This window comes from Mytilus trossulus, chromosome 13, assembly GCF_036588685.1.
Source record: "Mytilus trossulus isolate FHL-02 chromosome 13, PNRI_Mtr1.1.1.hap1, whole genome shotgun sequence".
NCBI classification, from domain to species: domain Eukaryota; kingdom Metazoa; phylum Mollusca; class Bivalvia; order Mytilida; family Mytilidae; genus Mytilus; species Mytilus trossulus.
This window is the reverse complement of record NC_086385.1, coordinates 22,248,454-22,266,468: the sequence shown is the minus strand read 5'-3', so window position 1 is coordinate 22,266,468 and position 18,015 is coordinate 22,248,454. Positions and strand designations below refer to the sequence as shown.

Sequence of the window (18,015 nt, the reverse complement as noted above, 5' to 3'; positions counted from 1 at the left end):
ATGTCTCTGGTTGGACAGGTATTGGCGACATTGCAGAAATAGTCTGAAAGAGTTTCAACTTTTCTTCTTCTTCTCACTTTGTGGCTCTTAATTTTGTGCTTTCTTTTGCAGACTTGTCCTGAACTCGAAAGTCTGCAAAAGAAAGCACAAAGGTCATACAAGTGAGAGGTTTAGATAGCTATACAACCAGGTTTACTCCACCATTTTCTGCATAAGAAAATGCCTGTACTTAGTCAGGAATATGGCAGTTGTTATATCCATTCGTTTGATTTGATTCAGCTTTTGAATTGCCGTTTGATTACGGACTTTCTGTTTTGAATTTTCCTCGGAGTATGATATTTTTGGGATTTTACTTTTTGTGTTGGCGTTGGGTTATTTGATATATTATTTTCTTAGTCTAAATCTACACTTTTTGTTTGATTTTGATCATAACAAAATTTTCAATCTCAAAGTTGACTACGGTGACGTTTGCCGACATCAAAAAGGTTTAAATGTGCTGTGCTCGCCGATGCAGGAACATATACGGTACATTATACATTTACCGTTAGATATACTGTTCTCAGGTTCATCATAAGACATGGAATCATTTTCAATGATTGACAAATTATAATTTGAAGATTTTTTTAGTATTACATCTTGAATTTGTTTTCAATATACATTTTTGGCAAATAGAGAGATCAAACTTTAATTTCTCGCTGAAGGATTTAATTGTATCATACAAATAATTGGTTGTAACTGAGAACATAATAAATATATTTGTTCCTGCTTGTATCTATACCTCTCCTGTTTCATTGGAAGCTGATGTAAGTAGCATTGTAGGTCAGTTGATAAGGCCGCGTGCAAACATATACACATGAGGGTAACAATATCAACTAAAGAGGGAATCGTCCAAGTTCGGATAAAACGCCAATATTTATACAAGTAATTGTAATAATAAACCAGCCTTACGAGTGTAAAGTACAAAAGTCGTAAAAATTAACGATCGGTATAAGTTGTATCTAACAAAGTAATCAAAATTACTATTTTTCTTATAAATTACTACAAATAGTAAATCGGACGACCTTTTCGAACCCAAAGGTCATAACAAGAGGGAAGTTGGCCGAGTTATAACAGTTTGTGACTAAAATGCATGGATCCTCACTATTCCTAGCATCTTATTGTATCACCGGTCCATTGCGCTTTCTTTGTTGTTATACGTGTGCTCATTGCGCTTGTTGTTCTCTCAGGGTATCTGTTTTACCATGACGGATGCGTTTAAAGATACATATATATAACTTTTTTGCTCGTAATGATCCTTCTATTTTGGAAATCAACTTATCTAGACATGTTTTTATACTTGTTGTTTTAACTTTCGAGGTAAAGGTTTGAATTTAGAAAAGAAATATATTGAAAGCTTGAATGTGCGTTCTCATTTAAACAGTTATACGCTTCCATCAGTTGCAAGTATATCAATTGGTAAACAAGCTATTGTTTTCTTATTATTTAGTCTGGTCATGCATTGTCCTCAGTTCACGATCAAAATAATGCGTTGTCTAATCTTTCACGATCAAGTCGATGAAAAATCAACAAAATTCAAGATTATCGTGAACAAATGAACGGTTTCAACGGAAGAGCATACATGTACTTTTATTTTGGTCACACAAAAGATTAAGTTTAAAAAATATCATGATATATTGGATGGCGACCATAAAAGTTTTTTTTTAATGAATAGACATGTATTGCGCCTTTTGTGTTTTCTCATAAAGTACTGCATTTTTTCTTTATCTTATTGCATGTAGTGTTGTTGATAAACTTTTAGTTGAATCATTTTGACAGACATATTTGTTAAGTTTTCGGATTTATTCCGCGTCCCCCCCCCCCCCCCCCCCACATATTTTGAGGTGGAATTTAAATTTGATTACGATCCGGTACCAGATCTTTCACGATCATAGCCAAACTTAATGCTTGACCACCCTTAGGTATTCTTTCACGGTCAATTCTCTCGTTAAACCGAATGACATCCGTGATAAAAAAAAATTAACATATATTTTCAGAGATATCATATTCTTGATCCCAATCATTTCTAAAAATAAGCAAATTACATAACTTTAAACAGAGACATATAAAAACCATATTTAAAATATTTAATTACATGATCTAACCTCCAGCAAAATGCAACACAATGAAAACGTTTATTCCCATTCAGTATTGTCCTTTTGAACCGTGAGATAATTAAACAGTTATAGAAGTCAGTCCCAGTTTTAAAACTTACTACTAAGGTGTTTTTGTTTTTCTGCTACTTGACTTTTTTTTTAGAAAGAAATGACATTTGCAACGCATCTTTCTACAAAATGAGTGAAACCCAAATTCAACGGATCAATTTTCGGCACATTTTCAACCATTTATTTTTTTAAAGAGTATTTCCAGGGAGAGAATTTCCAGGGAAAGCACAAACATATTCAAAGAAGATACAAACAAAAGTAAACTTTAATAATAGAATATAAGATATGTGACTAACTGAAAGCTTATGAAATTTCCCCAAACATTCGATCGTCTTCAATGTCATATATGTTTTAAAAAATCAAATTTAATCCATTTTAAATATATCGCCAATATATTACTTTTATCAATAAAGTATTTTAAATGTTAAATTTTAATAAAAAAAAAAAAACACCACCCTTCTTTTTATAAATATGGAAGCTGGGACTTCTATAACATAATCTCTGTGTTATAGTCCTCTCAGATATGGAAGTTCAAGAAAAAAACGTCTAACCAGGTATGCTACGAGTCTGTACAATAGTTAACAAAAATATTATTTTTCATGACCAATCAAATCGCTTCATACATAAATTTCCCGCCAACTTTGTTTACCTTTCATTATTGTGTACATCCTACCAGACCATTGAACATAAAACAAGAGAAGTGTCCGTACCAAGCGTTGTCATAACTGGTTTAAGATTATATGAAAGTATTATTGATGATTAGCAAGCACTGAAACTAACTGTCCAGATAACAAACACGGTAAATAAAACAGTTTCTTTAGGTGGCAGAAATATTTTGACTCATATCATCAATGATCAGCTGGTTGCAAAGCGTTTTTTTTTTCTTGTGTCAAAATATTGAATCAATTGTAGATAATTGGTTATTGCTCATTTTGCGCTCCTTTATGGAAAAGCGTTCATCATCGGAATAGAAATGTGATATTGAAATTTATTGTTTCTATTGAAATTTCAGGCTAAGGAATGTCTGCAATTGTCCAGAGAAAATTAGAATTTCCCATCAGAAAGTCAACTCGTCTTAGAAGTTCTAAAGATGCAGATAGTCAAGAAAATTCAGTGAAACCAGAGTCCCCAAGAAAAAGAACAAAAGAAGGTATATACCATGGTTGTGCAGTGATTTTGCTAGCGCTTGTCACTTTCGTATTTTATGAAAGGGTTTTCTCATTGAAGAAAGTATTTCAAATCAATTTCGTCACTTTATTTTGAAAGTGTAAAAAAATTTTGCACTAAAAACTATAAATCTACCTGTCCATGTTTTTGACAAGTTTATGACCTCCAGCTAATTAATATTTTCAACAGGTGTTACAAGTTGTGATTACAACCAAGGACGTATATTAGACTAGAGTATGTTAGTTATACATCCTTGTTACAACTAATCAGCTTATCAACATCGGATGGGTCACTAATCCATTAATTATTAATAAACCCCAGATGGGTCACTAATCTGTTAATTATTAATAAACCCCATATTTGAATGATCATCATAATTATTTCCCCAGGAAAATCAGTCAGTCAGCATTTTAACAACCCGAACAGTTCGCATTTGAATTTCAATATTTCTCAAACAATCACAATCTGAAGTTCTTTTGTTGTAGATTTGTCATTCGAAGGCATTTTTGTCATATTTGATTTAAATTTTCATCAAAAACTTTCGACAATTTCCATTTAAAATAAAGAACTTTAATGTGTTTATTCAAGCTTACACGAGTTAAACAGGTGCTTCCTGTATTGTGTTCTACGCATGCATGAAAATATTCCTTTTGACTATTTATAGACATTGAAACCATAAAATAAGAAATCATTTAGAATTAATTAAACGAGCGAGACAAACATATATCTTTTACTATAAAAGGAATTGAAATCGAAAAATAATTATTGCCTGATGAATCCGGACTCGTTTTGAATTTATATCCACGTGTCACTTCCCGTTTTCATTTCATTTTAAAACCGAAAGTAGTAAACGTGATCTATTGTTGATTTGTTTACAACCTCCTTTCAGTCATTATAATAGTTTCAAAAAGGATTTTACACATTTCCAACTTAATAGAAATGATTTCCAAATATAGATTTAGACCTTTTATAAGGATAATGAGTATGCAGTGAAATAATCATTGCAAGTAAATTCCTCGATTGTTTTAAAAAAAAATATAACCCAACTTTTGTTGATCAGGAATGACCCCTGGAACAAATTGAAGAGAAATTGTCAACTATATTTCTGGATTCCATGTCAGAATCTTTCATAATAATGGCCAATACAGTCAGAATAACTGGCAATCATGGTGGTGCCTCAATCCCTTAAAATCTGACAAAGTCAAAAGATGAAGCTAGTAATATACATCATTGGTCCCTTGCTTTTACACAAAATAAGGTTGATTTTTATAGCGCGCAAAAGTGACTAAAGCCCTCAAAATCCTTGCTTAAACCTTGCTTGTGTGTAAAACTATATAAGAAAGATGATGAATACTTGAAGGTACAGAATTTACACAGTCACTTCAACAGGCTGTCCGTCTGATAGGGACCTATTCCTAAGTTGATTGTCCTTCAATACACCTTAATGCTATTTAGTCCAATTTGGGAAAAACAGTCATTTATACAACTTCCTGTTTGGGTCAAGCCGCCAAAAATAGAGGTCATCAGTAGTGATCTGAGGGAGGAAAAACTTAAGAAAGCGATCATCTAGAAACTTTGATGAGTTAAATCCTCTTTTTCGAAATTAAAAAAGTAAAACAATATTTTGTTGAAGTATTTACGGTAGTTTAAACAGGTCTCATTAAAAAGTATCATGCATGGTGAATTGCTTTAACAGGGTCCCAGATAGCTTAAACTGGATGAAAAAGTTGTGTAATTTTAGAACTTATCCGGAATGGAATAAATAGTGATTAGGTGTATTGACTATGATTGAGTTAATCATCACAGTTTTCTTAGTTATGCCCCTGCTTACAAAAAGTGGGAGTATACTGTTATAATAATAATATGAAATTATATTGCTCAGGAACTACATAAGGATTTTTCAAATTTGGTTCAGGGTATATAAGTCAGCTTAGATTTTCAAATTCATCACTCAACAACTGACATGAGATGAGGTCCCTTTCAATTTTTATAAATTTTAGATTTTACGTTTTAAATTATGGGGTTTTATTTAAATCTGGTCTTGTCAAGCTATAAACTAATTAACAATTCACAGTAAACAAATTCAGAATTTCACAATTTTTTTTTTACAGAAAACAGTGACAAGAATTTACAGTGTTCTCCAAGTAAACAAAAGAAAGGACAAAGAACAACAAGACAACAGACACCATCAACTGACAGGTAAAAAGCTAATCTTTGTCAAGACTCACAATAAGTTCAAAATTGTATTTGTTGTTCCTGTTATATTTTACATGCTCATACATTTGTAATTTTCTAATTAATTAACTAAACACTGGTAATATACCATGTATACATTGAAAACTAACAGTTTAAATGTTATGTATTTAAGAATATCATCCTAAATTTATTTAAATGATCATTCAAGAAAAGAAGCTTAAAGTTGTCAAGGGTATTACCTGTGTGTTCAATAGTAGTCCTTATCAGCAAACAATGAAAATTATGATTTAAGATTTCTCATTGACAAATATTCATGGCTGCAATGTCATTATATCAATGAATTTAAGTTTTTAAATTTTGCTTTTCAGAAGTGCTAAGACATCAAGCACCAGACAGAGAGCAGAAACACCAACAACTGGGAGACGTTGTAAAGTTGAAACACCAAGTAGGAAAAGTGCCAGACAGAGAAATGCTGAGACACCAATCAGGGGCAAAAATGGCTTGTCAGACAAAGTTGAAACAAAGACCAAGCTTAAGCTGAAGAAAAAAGAGACAAATGATAAAATTAACACAGATATGTGGGAACTTATATCTACATCCTCAAGTGGTAAGACCATGTACCATTATAATTTGCTAGCTTTACATGTTTTAAGAAATCAAAATATCAAGGGGAAAATATTTTCATTTATAGGCTTTTCTTCATCTTCGCTCTTCTTTGAAGATATATTACAATGAACTTTATTTGGTGTCAAGCAGTTAAATATTTGGCAATCATGACACTTTACAGGACATCAATTCAGCCCTTAAACTCAGTAGAATATTTACCTTGAAGAGCAATCAAAGAAGTTTCTTAAAAATCTGAAGAAAAGGATATATACAAATAGAAAAATATTACAAAAAATTACTTGCAACTGTAGCACATCTGAGATCAAATTTTGATTAAAGACAAGCATCTACAATGAGGATTTTTTTCATCTTTACAAAAAAAACTTAAGACAAGAAAAATGAAAGTTTTTTTATGTGTATTACTTGTTTTAAAGATGTGTTTACAGGTCAAACTGACTATTTTGGTTTTATCCAATCTGCAAACATACATTTTAACCACACTGATAAAATTGCCTTTACATGTGATTTAAAAGTAATGATTTGTAGACATTAATTGATTTTATTTATATTCCTTCAGATGATGAGAATTCAGGTCTGACTTCTACAAAGCCTAAAGGTCAAAGAGAAGTCGTTGCTGAAAATAAAATTACTGAAAGTATGTAAACAATTATAATGTTCTAAGGAAAATTAGTTTTTTGTGTAACATACTTTAAAGACGTTCAACTGTGTGCCTCTGAAATTCAGTTTTAAAGGGATTATAATAAGTTGGTGCTTGAAATGATGCAACAAACTAACCAAGGTCATACATTTATTGTTTTTCAAAATCTTATGGTCACAATAAAGAAGTTCTAAAACCAAATGACTCACACTATTTCACACTTTCATAAGACATAATTACAATTATGACTAAACTTTTCATGCCAGCCTGAACCTGCCTGACATCAAACAAAAAGAAATTTGTTTAGCGGAATTATAGGTTAAGAAGATGTAAGATGTAGTATGAGACATCTCCCATTCCAGTCTCAATTTGTAAAAGTAAACCCTAATAGGTCAAAGTGCGGCCTTCAACAGGTAGCCAAACAGAAAGCTATAAGTACCACCAACACGACTAGCGTAAAACAATTTAAACATTAACTAACGGTTTAAAAAATCAAGACAAGGTATTGATAATGATTTATTATATGATGCAAGTTTTTCTACACATGTGATATTCAAATGTTTATATAAATGAAAAATACATTTTTCCTTTATTTTTCAGAGTTCCCTTTCTCACCAAAGAAAACTGTGGAACACTTTCGATCACCAGAAGGAAAAGGGTTACCCTCACCAAGCATTGTACCACAACAAGTTATTATATCACCCGAGTACCCACCATCTCCTAAAAAACATTTATTATCACCAAGGGGATCAGATCATCCCCTGTCACCAAGGAAAGACTTGTCGTTAGACCACTTCTATTCTCCAAGGAGAAATATCCTGTCACCTAAGAAGTCAGATTTCTTACTTTCTCCACGGAAAGTAATGTCTCCTACCAGAACCGAGAACCAGTTCTCATCTCGTAATTTATTGATGTCACCTGGTACAATGATGAGTAATCTGAAGCTGTCATCTCCGGTACGAATACCTCTGTCGCCAAGGAAGATGGATTACAACATAATGCCATCACCAGGAAAAACAAATAAGGGTGGTCTGTCATTGATCTCCCAGGGTTCACCAGTCAAGTCCCTGTTCTCACCAAACAATTCACTCAAGTTAGAGAAACAGGAAGGTAATATTCTTTACTATTATTTAAACCTTTTTTTTTATCTTATAGAAAACTTGATGTACAAAATAAAACCTACAAAATAATGTTTTAAAATATCTGAAAAATTTGACACCTTAATTTTTAAGACAGTACTACTACAAATCTAATGGTGCTATTTGAGAGTATTGGGTAGAACATAGAAAATAAAAATACGGAAAGTCTGCAAAAGACTAGACGCCGTTTAGACTGCTTTTAACTCTTAGGGCATTTGCATCCATTTGTAGTTAAATTTGTGTAGGAAAAAAAATAAAGTATGCTTGCTTTTTATGCAGGTATCCATTATATATGGTTCTTTTACAAGCTATATGTACAAGAAATAAACAATTTTAGAAAAACCTATTTAAGCATTTTTGTTGTATTGAAATGTCTGTTATATGACAGGTTTCTTCTTTCTATTGTAGCACATGCATACCACTTAGCTAAACAGTCATTTCATACAGCCAAACCAGACCGTATTGTAGGTAGAGAAGTAGAGACTGAGACTGTAAACCAGTTTGTCAGAGGTCATGTGACAAAGAAAACAGGTGGAAGTTTATACATATCTGGAGCACCAGGAACAGGGAAAACAGCTGTTCTTACCCATATACTGGATAATGTTAGAGTATGTATTACTGTGACTATATAAAAAATATTTGAACCTATACAAAACATAATTTATAAGACACCAGGTTTTATAAGCTACAAATGTACTAACATATTCTTTGTTTTTTTTCTTCCTGACAATGTTCCCTACAACTTTCTAGTTATAAAGTTTGTGGTTTTAGATTGTCATATATTGAGTCAGCATGTCGCTCATGTTGTTGTGAACTACTTCACCCGCCCTAGATCAAAGTCTGTGGATCAAACGACTTGCTTATATATCTTTGGTGGTTTTGCGGGTTCAAACAGTTATTGAAAATTAATTTCACATTTTAAGAGTAATAAAATTGAGAATGGAATTGTGAATGTGTCAAAGCAACAACAACCTGACCATAGGGCCAAATATTTCCAATGTAATGGGAGTAGAACAAAAATAGATTCTCAAGATAACAAAACATATCCTTTGAAAATGCACCACATACACAAATGCTGCATGCATACAATACTACTACAATAGCACCCTGGTCATGTCCGGTACAGACATATGTACAAGTTTCCAATGTTTAATTCTTTAAAGACAAATACTGGAATTTCAAATTTATCAATATTTATCCTCTTATTAAAATCTCTTCAAGAATTATGTAAGTTTTGATGTAACATTCAAATACTGAAAAACTAATCATTATATTTGTTATTTCTATTGTTAGGCTGCTCATAGCTGTAAATCAGTATATTTAAACTGTATGACATTGAGAGACTCTGCAACAGTGTATGGTAAATTATATACAGATCTAACAGGAAAGTCACCACCATCAGCTAAAGACAGACTACGTGCAGTTGAGAAATACCTCACCACAGCTGGACCAAGCATGTAAGTTTACGTTCAAACACTCCTATCACATCTTGTTGTTCTTGTCCTGACAATGTTCCCTACAACTTTCTAGTTATAAAGTTTGTGGTTTTAGATTGTCAGATATTGAGTCAGCATGTCGCTCATGTTGTTGTGAACTACTTCACCCGCCCTAGATCAAAGTCTGTGGATCAAACGACTTGCTTATATATCTTTGGTGGTTTTGCGGGTTTACACAGTTATTGAAAATAGATCACAAATTCTATGATTGTATGTCTTATTGCTTATTGTTACAATTTCAATAACAAAGTTGAGATATTAAGTCAGCTAAGTGGCAGTTATGAATACATTTGCTTAGCATAATTTTGAGTGTTTATTGATAATTGAAAAAATTGTTGGAAGCACAGTTTGTATGTACTATGTTTTGGAAAAAAAAGATGTTTTGGAAAAAAAAGCAATGCAAATCAATTGCAGTTAAGTCTTATGCTTTCAATTTTATGATTACAAAGCATTGTTAATATACAAAAAACTTAAAAATGTGATGTTAAACCAACAAATCAGGTAATTATTTTTCATGGTCACCATATCAGTTAATATCCTTTAATGTAGAGAAATGAGGAAATGCATTAGAAGATCACATATAATAATTATAAACAATACATTACATTGTTATTACAGAATTATGGTTTTGGACGAGATTGATCAACTGGACAGTAAAAATCAAGAAATACTATACACAATCTTTGAGTGGCCATCATTACAGAAATCTAGACTAGTACTGATTGGGATAGCTAATGCCTTAGATCTAACAGATAGAATATTACCAAGGTTACAGGCTAGGCCCAACTGTAAACCTCAACTCTTAAACTTTGCTCCTTACAGTAAAGACCAGATTGCAAATATTATTAAAGATAGATTAAAAAAGGTATGTTAAAAGAAAATGATATGATGAGAGGAAGACTTGTTCATATACTGTAAATCAAGAATCTATTGCAAAGTTTGTATCAATGTATCTCAGTAATAAGAATTCACATTCTGTTATATAATACATGTCATTTCATTATGATGAAAAGTATTCATTTGGATTATTTTAGTTTCACAAAGTTTTTTTAGTTAATTTCTTTATGTAGTTGGAAAAAGTTTTAAAATAAATAATGCCTATTTGCAGATAGAGGAGCAGGGTTTGGCAGTTATGGAACCAAGTGCCATTCAGTTCTGTGCCCGTAAGATATCAGCTGTGGCTGGGGACATGAGGAAGGCTCTTGATGTATGTCGCCGTGCTGTAGAAATGGTGGAACATGAGGTAAAGACACAGAAGGTGTTATCTAGTCCTACAAAACGACCTCCAGCAGTCCCTAAGAAGATAGGTGTGGTCCAGATCAACAAAGTGTTATCAGAGGTCTATGGCTCTAGTTCTGTATCCAACAGTCAAGATAGCATTCCACTACAACAGAAACTTATAGTTTGTACTCTGCTGCTGATGGTGAATAAAGGCAAGATGAAGGAGGTCACAATGGGCAAGGTAGGTTGATTAAAGGCAAAAGGTATATTACATTCTTTAGGATGGGTAAGGGAAAGGTGTATTACATTCTTTAGGATGGATAAAGCATTCCCAATCTGGGAAATAAAACATGTATTTTCATAACTTCTTTACACCAGACCGGGTTTGAATTGATCAGTCAGAATTACCGTTGAAGACATTTTCGACAAAATGTGGTCTTCCAACAAACTTGAATGCAGAAAATTTCTACTAAAATTGAAATCCAAAATTCTTTATACTTCCAAAATCAAGATTTTTTCTTTCTGTCCTGACAATGTTCCCTACAACTTTCTAGTTATAAAGTTTGTGGTTTTAGATTGTCAGATATTGAGTCAGCATGTCGCTCATGTTGTTGTGAACTACTTCACTCGCCTTAGATCAAAGTCTGTGGATCAAACGACTTGCTTGTATATCTTTGGTGGTTTTGCGGGTTCAAACAGATATTGAAAATTGAAATAAAAGATCAGATTTATAATAACAACTGAGTTGAGAAATGAAGCAGGCAAAGAATATTTAATATAGTAGTATCAACATTAATGGGTAATGATTTTTTTTATTGAAATATGTGGGAGAACATTGTAATTAGAACATATAATATTATTTGATGATTATGAAATGTTTTGTATCTTCTTTATATTTTGATTTATAGGTCCATGATACATACAGTAAGATATGTAAGAAGAGACAGATGGCAACAGTTGATTACACAGAATACCAGGGCATTTGTAATCTGCTGGAAACAAGAGGAATTATGGGTATTAAGAAAATTAAAGATGGACGTCTAGCAAAGGTTGGTTTGTTTATGAAAATCCACTACATTGGAAATATTTATTTTAGCCATAACTTATTTTCACTCGACCTGTTCAAGAATTTAGATAATACTTTAAAAAGACCTTTTTTCACATGAAACTGGAAAATAAAAAATAGTTATTGAATATAAGGTAATGTAATAATTGTTTTAAAGTTTATATGATTTTGATTTTTAATTTTATACAATTTCATAAATTCTGAAAATTGCTTTAATCACACTGTAGACAAATATTTGTTAGATATACAAACAAACAAGTAATATCCTATGATATATTCCATTTAACAGATTTTCAATTGTTTTATTTATTTGCAGATTGTGTTGAAACTTGATGAAAGAGAACTGGAACATACGTTACAAGATAAAGTTTTGATGTCATCTATAATGAAAGATGGACTACCATGATATATCTTATAATGCAATGTGATGTACAGAATGTCCACAATGATATTGTCAAAAAATATTTCATAGAGGAATCGGCTTCATGGAAGAAAATCTATGGTAGAAGTTCTCTGAACAGGAGCTTTTATAATTCTTATTTAGTCATTATTGAAAAAAAATGTCAAAAAAATGGTACAAAAATATTTACCAAAAAATCTAAAAAATTTCAAACTAAATAAAATAATAGTTGAAAGTAGCAGTTGAAATGCAAGACACTTGATGCATGTGTAATGTTTACTTATGTTCCAAAATATTTAAGAATTTTTTTTTATGGATGTAGAATTCCTTATGCTTACAACAATGTACAATTGCATTTTACTTTAGATTATAAAGTTCACTCCATTTTATAACTTACAATTTTTCAAAAATGCTAGTCTAGCAAATATGTAAAATGTGAGTTGTTATAAGGTTGCAATCATTTGTGGAATATTATAGTACAATCCTTTTTTTACACTATTAAAAATGATACGAGAGAAAAGTGTAGTTTGTACAATTAGTACAGTTCCATTTTTGAATATCCAATTTTAAGGAAAAGGTGCAAATGCTTAAAATCTGGGTCATATTTTTGTTAAGTATTATATGAAACATTTCATGGCATGCTGGTATTGGGATATTTCACTTTCTATTCAATGTCTGAAGATTTGAAAAACTTCAATACAAAATCAGAAGATATTGTTAAAAATCCATCTGCTTCCATGACATACTGAATACCTTTCACATGCCAGAATTGGGGGCAAACGAAGGGCCAAAAACAAGCATTTTTCTAGTTTCCAAACAATAACTTTTGTTTATTATGTGCTTATATTTATGACCAGATCTTTTGTTTTAGACTCATTTTTGTTCTTCATTTGATAGCTAGTATATTTGTTTCAAAGTGAGTTTAATTGGATAGTACTTATTTGGTTGAAAATGATACTATTGACATGTGTTTTTGTCTAAAGTTCATGAAAAATAATCATTAATTTATTGCCAGGAGAAGAAGAAAAAAACCCACTTTATTGTGTGTTTGAATATTTATTTGAAATGAATGTAATTTTAAAGGAAAAGATTGATTTATGTGCAAGTGTTTTTGTGAGAAAAGAATTGTGTATTTGAATTTATTTAAGTATGACTTGAAAATGTAGTACATGTTATTTAAAGATTGTCAATTTTGAAAATGATTGCTTTTCCATAAAATGGACGTAGTATTTTGAATAAATATGTGTATTGTTTGAATAGAAAATAAGTGAACATGACTGTTTGATTGAAGTATAGAAGCTTACCATAAGAAAAGATTATTTGTGAAATAACTTGTATTAAAATTTGATTTTGTAATACTTGATAATAATAGTGATACTGTGTGATTGAATTGTATACTTATATATTGTATGCAAGGAATTAAACAATTCTTATAATAGATTGATATAATTATTTCAAGTTTAATATTAATATTTTGTCTAAAGATGCATGTTATTTTTACCACCGCTAACCAGAATATTGATTCAGAGGGCATGACAAAAGTTTTTGTAGAAATTCCTTTCCCTTATTTTATGATTTTCCATCTGTACCTTATACTTGAAAGGGTTGATTCATTTATTAAAAATTGTGATTTAGGATTACTGTTGTCACTCTCTCAACTTGTTGAAAAACTCTGGACATCAAATAATACTTTTAAGACCTACTCTGACAAATGTAAAAATAAACTATAAATTTATACCTTGTGATTTTTTTTATTTAAAGTTCATATTATTATGTAAATGAAGTTTTCAGTTTTCTGCAATTGTTGTAACTTCCAACAAACAAATACATCTAAACAGTATAAAGCTAAGTTCAATTGTAAATGTACCAATTTTGTTTTAAGGCTGCTGTTGATTTTTGGATTATAAGTAAAGGCAATATGTTAAAATTGCCTCATGAAATTCAGAGTCTGTGTGTATTTTTCAATGAACCAATTTGTTTTTTCAGGACTTCCTGAAATTTCTTAAAATAAAAGACAATAATTTAAGTTTTTGTATGTCTGATCGTTCCATTTTTACAAAGACTGGAATCAGTTTTTCTATTTTCTATATAATGTAATTTTTAAATTGAATGTAATTTTTATTAATCAATTTTTATGTTTAATCAAGTGAATTGTTAAAATAAAATTGTTGAATTAATGTTTTATTGTTGCTTTATATTATATATAAAAAAAGAAGATGTGGTATGATAGCCAATGAGACAACTGTCCACAAAAAAACAAAATGACACAGACATTAACAACTATAGGTCACCGTACAGCCTTCAACAATGAGCAAAGCCCATACTGCATAGTCAGCTATAAAAGGCCCCATTAAGACAATGTAGAAGAATTCAAACAAGAAAACTAGCCGCCTTATTTATATAAAAAAATGAATGAAAAACAAATATGTAACACATAAACAAAAGACAACCAATGAAATACAGGCTCCTGACTTGGGACAGGCACAAACATAAATAATGTGGCAGGGTTATACATGTTAGTGGAATCCCAACCCTCCCCCTAACCTGGGACAGTGGTATAACAGTACAACATATAAACAAACTATAAAAATCAGTTGAAAAAGGCTTAACTCATCATATAATATATATTGTAATATTAACATTGATGTTGAGTGAGTAAACATCAGTGAGAAGGCAACCTAACAAAAATTTATAAACCGTAACAATTACCCATACCCAGCTTTCATATTTTTCCTTTACAAGTTGCAAATGATTATTAATGACTTAAAATGTGAACTTGACCTCATCACCTTTATGGATTCTCTTTTATGATTAGGTCTCTTTCAGATAGAATAAATTTTTTTATTCAAGTTGAAAAACATCTTACCTTGATCTCATATTCAAGGTTCATTGGTTTGAATTTTAGGTGACCAGGAGAGTTTTTGGTAACTTCTTTGCTATTTAAAAGGTTTGATTAATTTACTTAACATTCATAATATTAGAAGAATGATTGCTAGGTGTACATTTCTGGCTAACAAGGTCGATATGTTCTTGACCTATTTTCATGATTCCATGTCAAGGTTAAAATTCTGTTACACTTGTATTTGAAAAATAGACTTTCAACCCCAAATTCAATTGTGATCAAGACAATCAAAGCTGTGCACTCTTGTTAACTGGACAGCATGTAAAGGGCTTTCCATAAATACATTCCAATCTTATTATCTCAATACATCAATAATTTCCATCCATCATTAAAAGAAATCTTCACCTGAATTTAAAACATAAATTCAATATGTGATCTTCAATACAGGGTGAACCACCTATCCAAGGAGGTCAAAGATAAAATATACTGCTGGGTTGTACCAAAATTGTTTTCCTTATTTCTTACAACCAATAGACATATTCAATTTTATTGATTTGTATGAAGTAACTGATGAACTGAAAATTCAACATTTTGATAGAATAACAAGAGTGCACACACTGAAATATCTTGTTTGCTTTACTAATCATTGATTTTACGTTGATAGTCTTAGCTATGGATTTTAACTACAAGTTTCTAATTAATCATACAAGAAAAAGAGGTGAGGGAAATACATATAGATCTGACAATCATTCCATACATCCTGCATTGTTGACTTATCACTTGTAGTATACAAAGAACAGACCAAACCATAACTTAAAAATGACTTATGCACCATGAAAATGAGGTCAAGATAAAATGAATCATGCCAGGCAAACCAGGCAGACATTACCCACCTTGAGTCATTTCATGCCTTAAATATAGACCAATCGCTAAATTATTTACCAGGAAAACTTAGCATTGACCAATGAGCCATGAAATCAGGTTAAAATACAAATGAAACCTGCCAGTCTGACATGTACATTCTTGATTATTTCCATACACAAAATATGGTTGACCTTTTGCATATAGTTTAAAAAAACCCAGGACAAAACACTTAAACTTAACATTTAGCTCTGTACCATAAAATGAAGGCTTAAGTAGATGTCAGTTTCATTCTTTTCCTAGACACACAATGTCCAGAATAAATGACCGTTTTGGTTTGGAAGTCATACTAACAATCCTCCCATACACCAAATGCTGTAGACCTATTGTTTATAGGTTCTGAGATATGGACTTATGAATCATCCATGAAATGAGGTTGAGGTCATGGGAAAACTGTCTGACAGGCATGAGGACCTAGCAAGGTACACACATACCAAATATAGTTATCCTATTAATAATAAGAGAAATTAACCATACAAAAAATCAATTGTCACTGAACCATGAAAATGAGGTCAAAGACAATGGACATAAATAAGATGGAAACTTATCATTTATAGACATCTATGAAGTCTCATGGTCTTCTCCTTTCTAAATAGTAAGTTTTTAAGTAGTTAGATAATGCAGCTGGTGATAGATCACTATCCCTTTGTCACAGTTTTTGCGACAGAAATTACCAGGTTCAACAAAATCATGACACCTTTCAAGTATAATTAATGAGAAATACACCTAACCTCACTTGTGCAGTTTGAAAAGGACATGTGGCAGATATACTGTAAATTCAGAAATTAATGCGAGGTTTTTATTATTGCGAAAAATGCGACTGAGTTGTAAACGCAATAATTTAAACACGCATTTTGAAATATTTTATATGAATTTAACAGGATTTTTCTCAAAATTGTAAAAATTTAAATCGCATTTAAGTCTAAAATAACAAAATCGCAATAATAAATGCACGCAATAATATCTGAATTTACAGTACTCCGCAAAACAAATTCACAATGCAATAGTTGTTGACCTCTCATATGTAAAACAAGCTGTTGGTTTTCACACTTGAATTTTTTCAGATGTTTTCATGCTAGGGCCTTTAAAAGCTGACCATGATTTGAGATTTTCCTATTGTTGAAGGCCATACAATGACACCCATAGATCCTTTCATCCACGTTTCTTCTGATGGATAGTTGTCTCAATGTCAATCCTACCACATCTCCCTTTTTTAATACTTGCTGAATTATTTCATTAATTAAAGCCAGAAACCAAAATTATAATTGATGCTATGGCATAATGGTATTCTATAAACATTTACTGGGGTTTTGGCTTGCAGCATTTCAGTCAGAGATAAAAATTTCAAGAAGTGCAGGCAAGAGAATCTACGAATGATTATACACAGTTTTCATGTCCCTCAACCGTTTTCTGCATCTTGTTGAGTTGTTGTCTCTTTGACACATTACCCATTTTCATTTCTCAATGTTCACTCTTAAAAAGAACCAACCATGAACATTTATATATTTAATATAATGAAATACACAGACAAAGATAACAAATGTACATAACTTAGTGTCTAGTAAACAAATTGTAAAAATATGTGTAATTCATATTTACATGTAAAAATATTTGTAATTCATATTTATAATGTGAAATGATATACATTGTACAACACAATTGTTAATCTATGGGGGAATTCATTTGTTTGTGTTCATTAATAAATACTATAAAAGCAACACATTATTTCATAGTCATGCTAGTTTGGCAAGTATAACAAATATTGCCAAAAGCAATCTAAGGACCTACATGTATATTTTTACCTTTTAAATTATGCAATATAATAACTTATTTAAAACAAATGTCATACAGGGCAATGCGTTTTAATTTATTGTAACATATTTGATTTGCATTGACTAGGCTACAAGTCATTAAGGTGTACATAACACTATAGGGAGATAACTCTAAAAAATTCGGCAGAACATTTTGATCACATTCTATTACTAAAGAAATATTAAGCTTCTCAATGATCAAAATATTCTGTCAAACTGCTATGTATACATATCCAATGAAAATTTTTCGAATAAAGTATTTGGTGCAAGCTTTAAAAAAAAAATTATATA

The 18,015-nt window shown here is 31.2% G+C and overlaps 1 protein-coding gene across 1 annotated transcript; it reads left to right on the top strand.

Moving 5' to 3' along the window:
• Nucleotides 1-2,813: 2,813 nt before the first annotated feature.
• Nucleotides 2,814-14,327, top strand: LOC134695173 (cell division control protein 6 homolog). Its single transcript, XM_063556377.1, has 12 exons — nt 2,814-3,000; nt 3,214-3,351; nt 5,480-5,567; nt 5,933-6,171; nt 6,748-6,825; nt 7,429-7,938; nt 8,376-8,575; nt 9,261-9,424; nt 10,082-10,328; nt 10,572-10,925; nt 11,593-11,733; nt 12,067-14,327. Exons 2-12 carry the CDS (start codon nt 3,222-3,224, stop codon nt 12,154-12,156), a joined length of 2,241 nt encoding a protein of 746 aa, XP_063412447.1. The 5' UTR covers nt 2,814-3,000; nt 3,214-3,221; the 3' UTR covers nt 12,157-14,327.
• Nucleotides 14,328-18,015: the final 3,688 nt, after the last annotated feature.

Bases quoted from the DNA above. Each gene is read 5' to 3' on its own strand.
- LOC134695173 (XM_063556377.1), top strand. From the start codon at position 3,222: ATGTCTGCAATTGTCCAGAGAAAATTAGAATTTCCCATCAGAAAGTCA. The intron at 3,352-5,479 runs GTATATACCATG...TTTTTTTTACAG, and splicing joins AAGAAAAAGAACAAAAGAAG to AAAACAGTGACAAGAATTTA. The intron at 5,568-5,932 runs GTAAAAAGCTAA...TTTGCTTTTCAG, and splicing joins CAGACACCATCAACTGACAG to AAGTGCTAAGACATCAAGCA.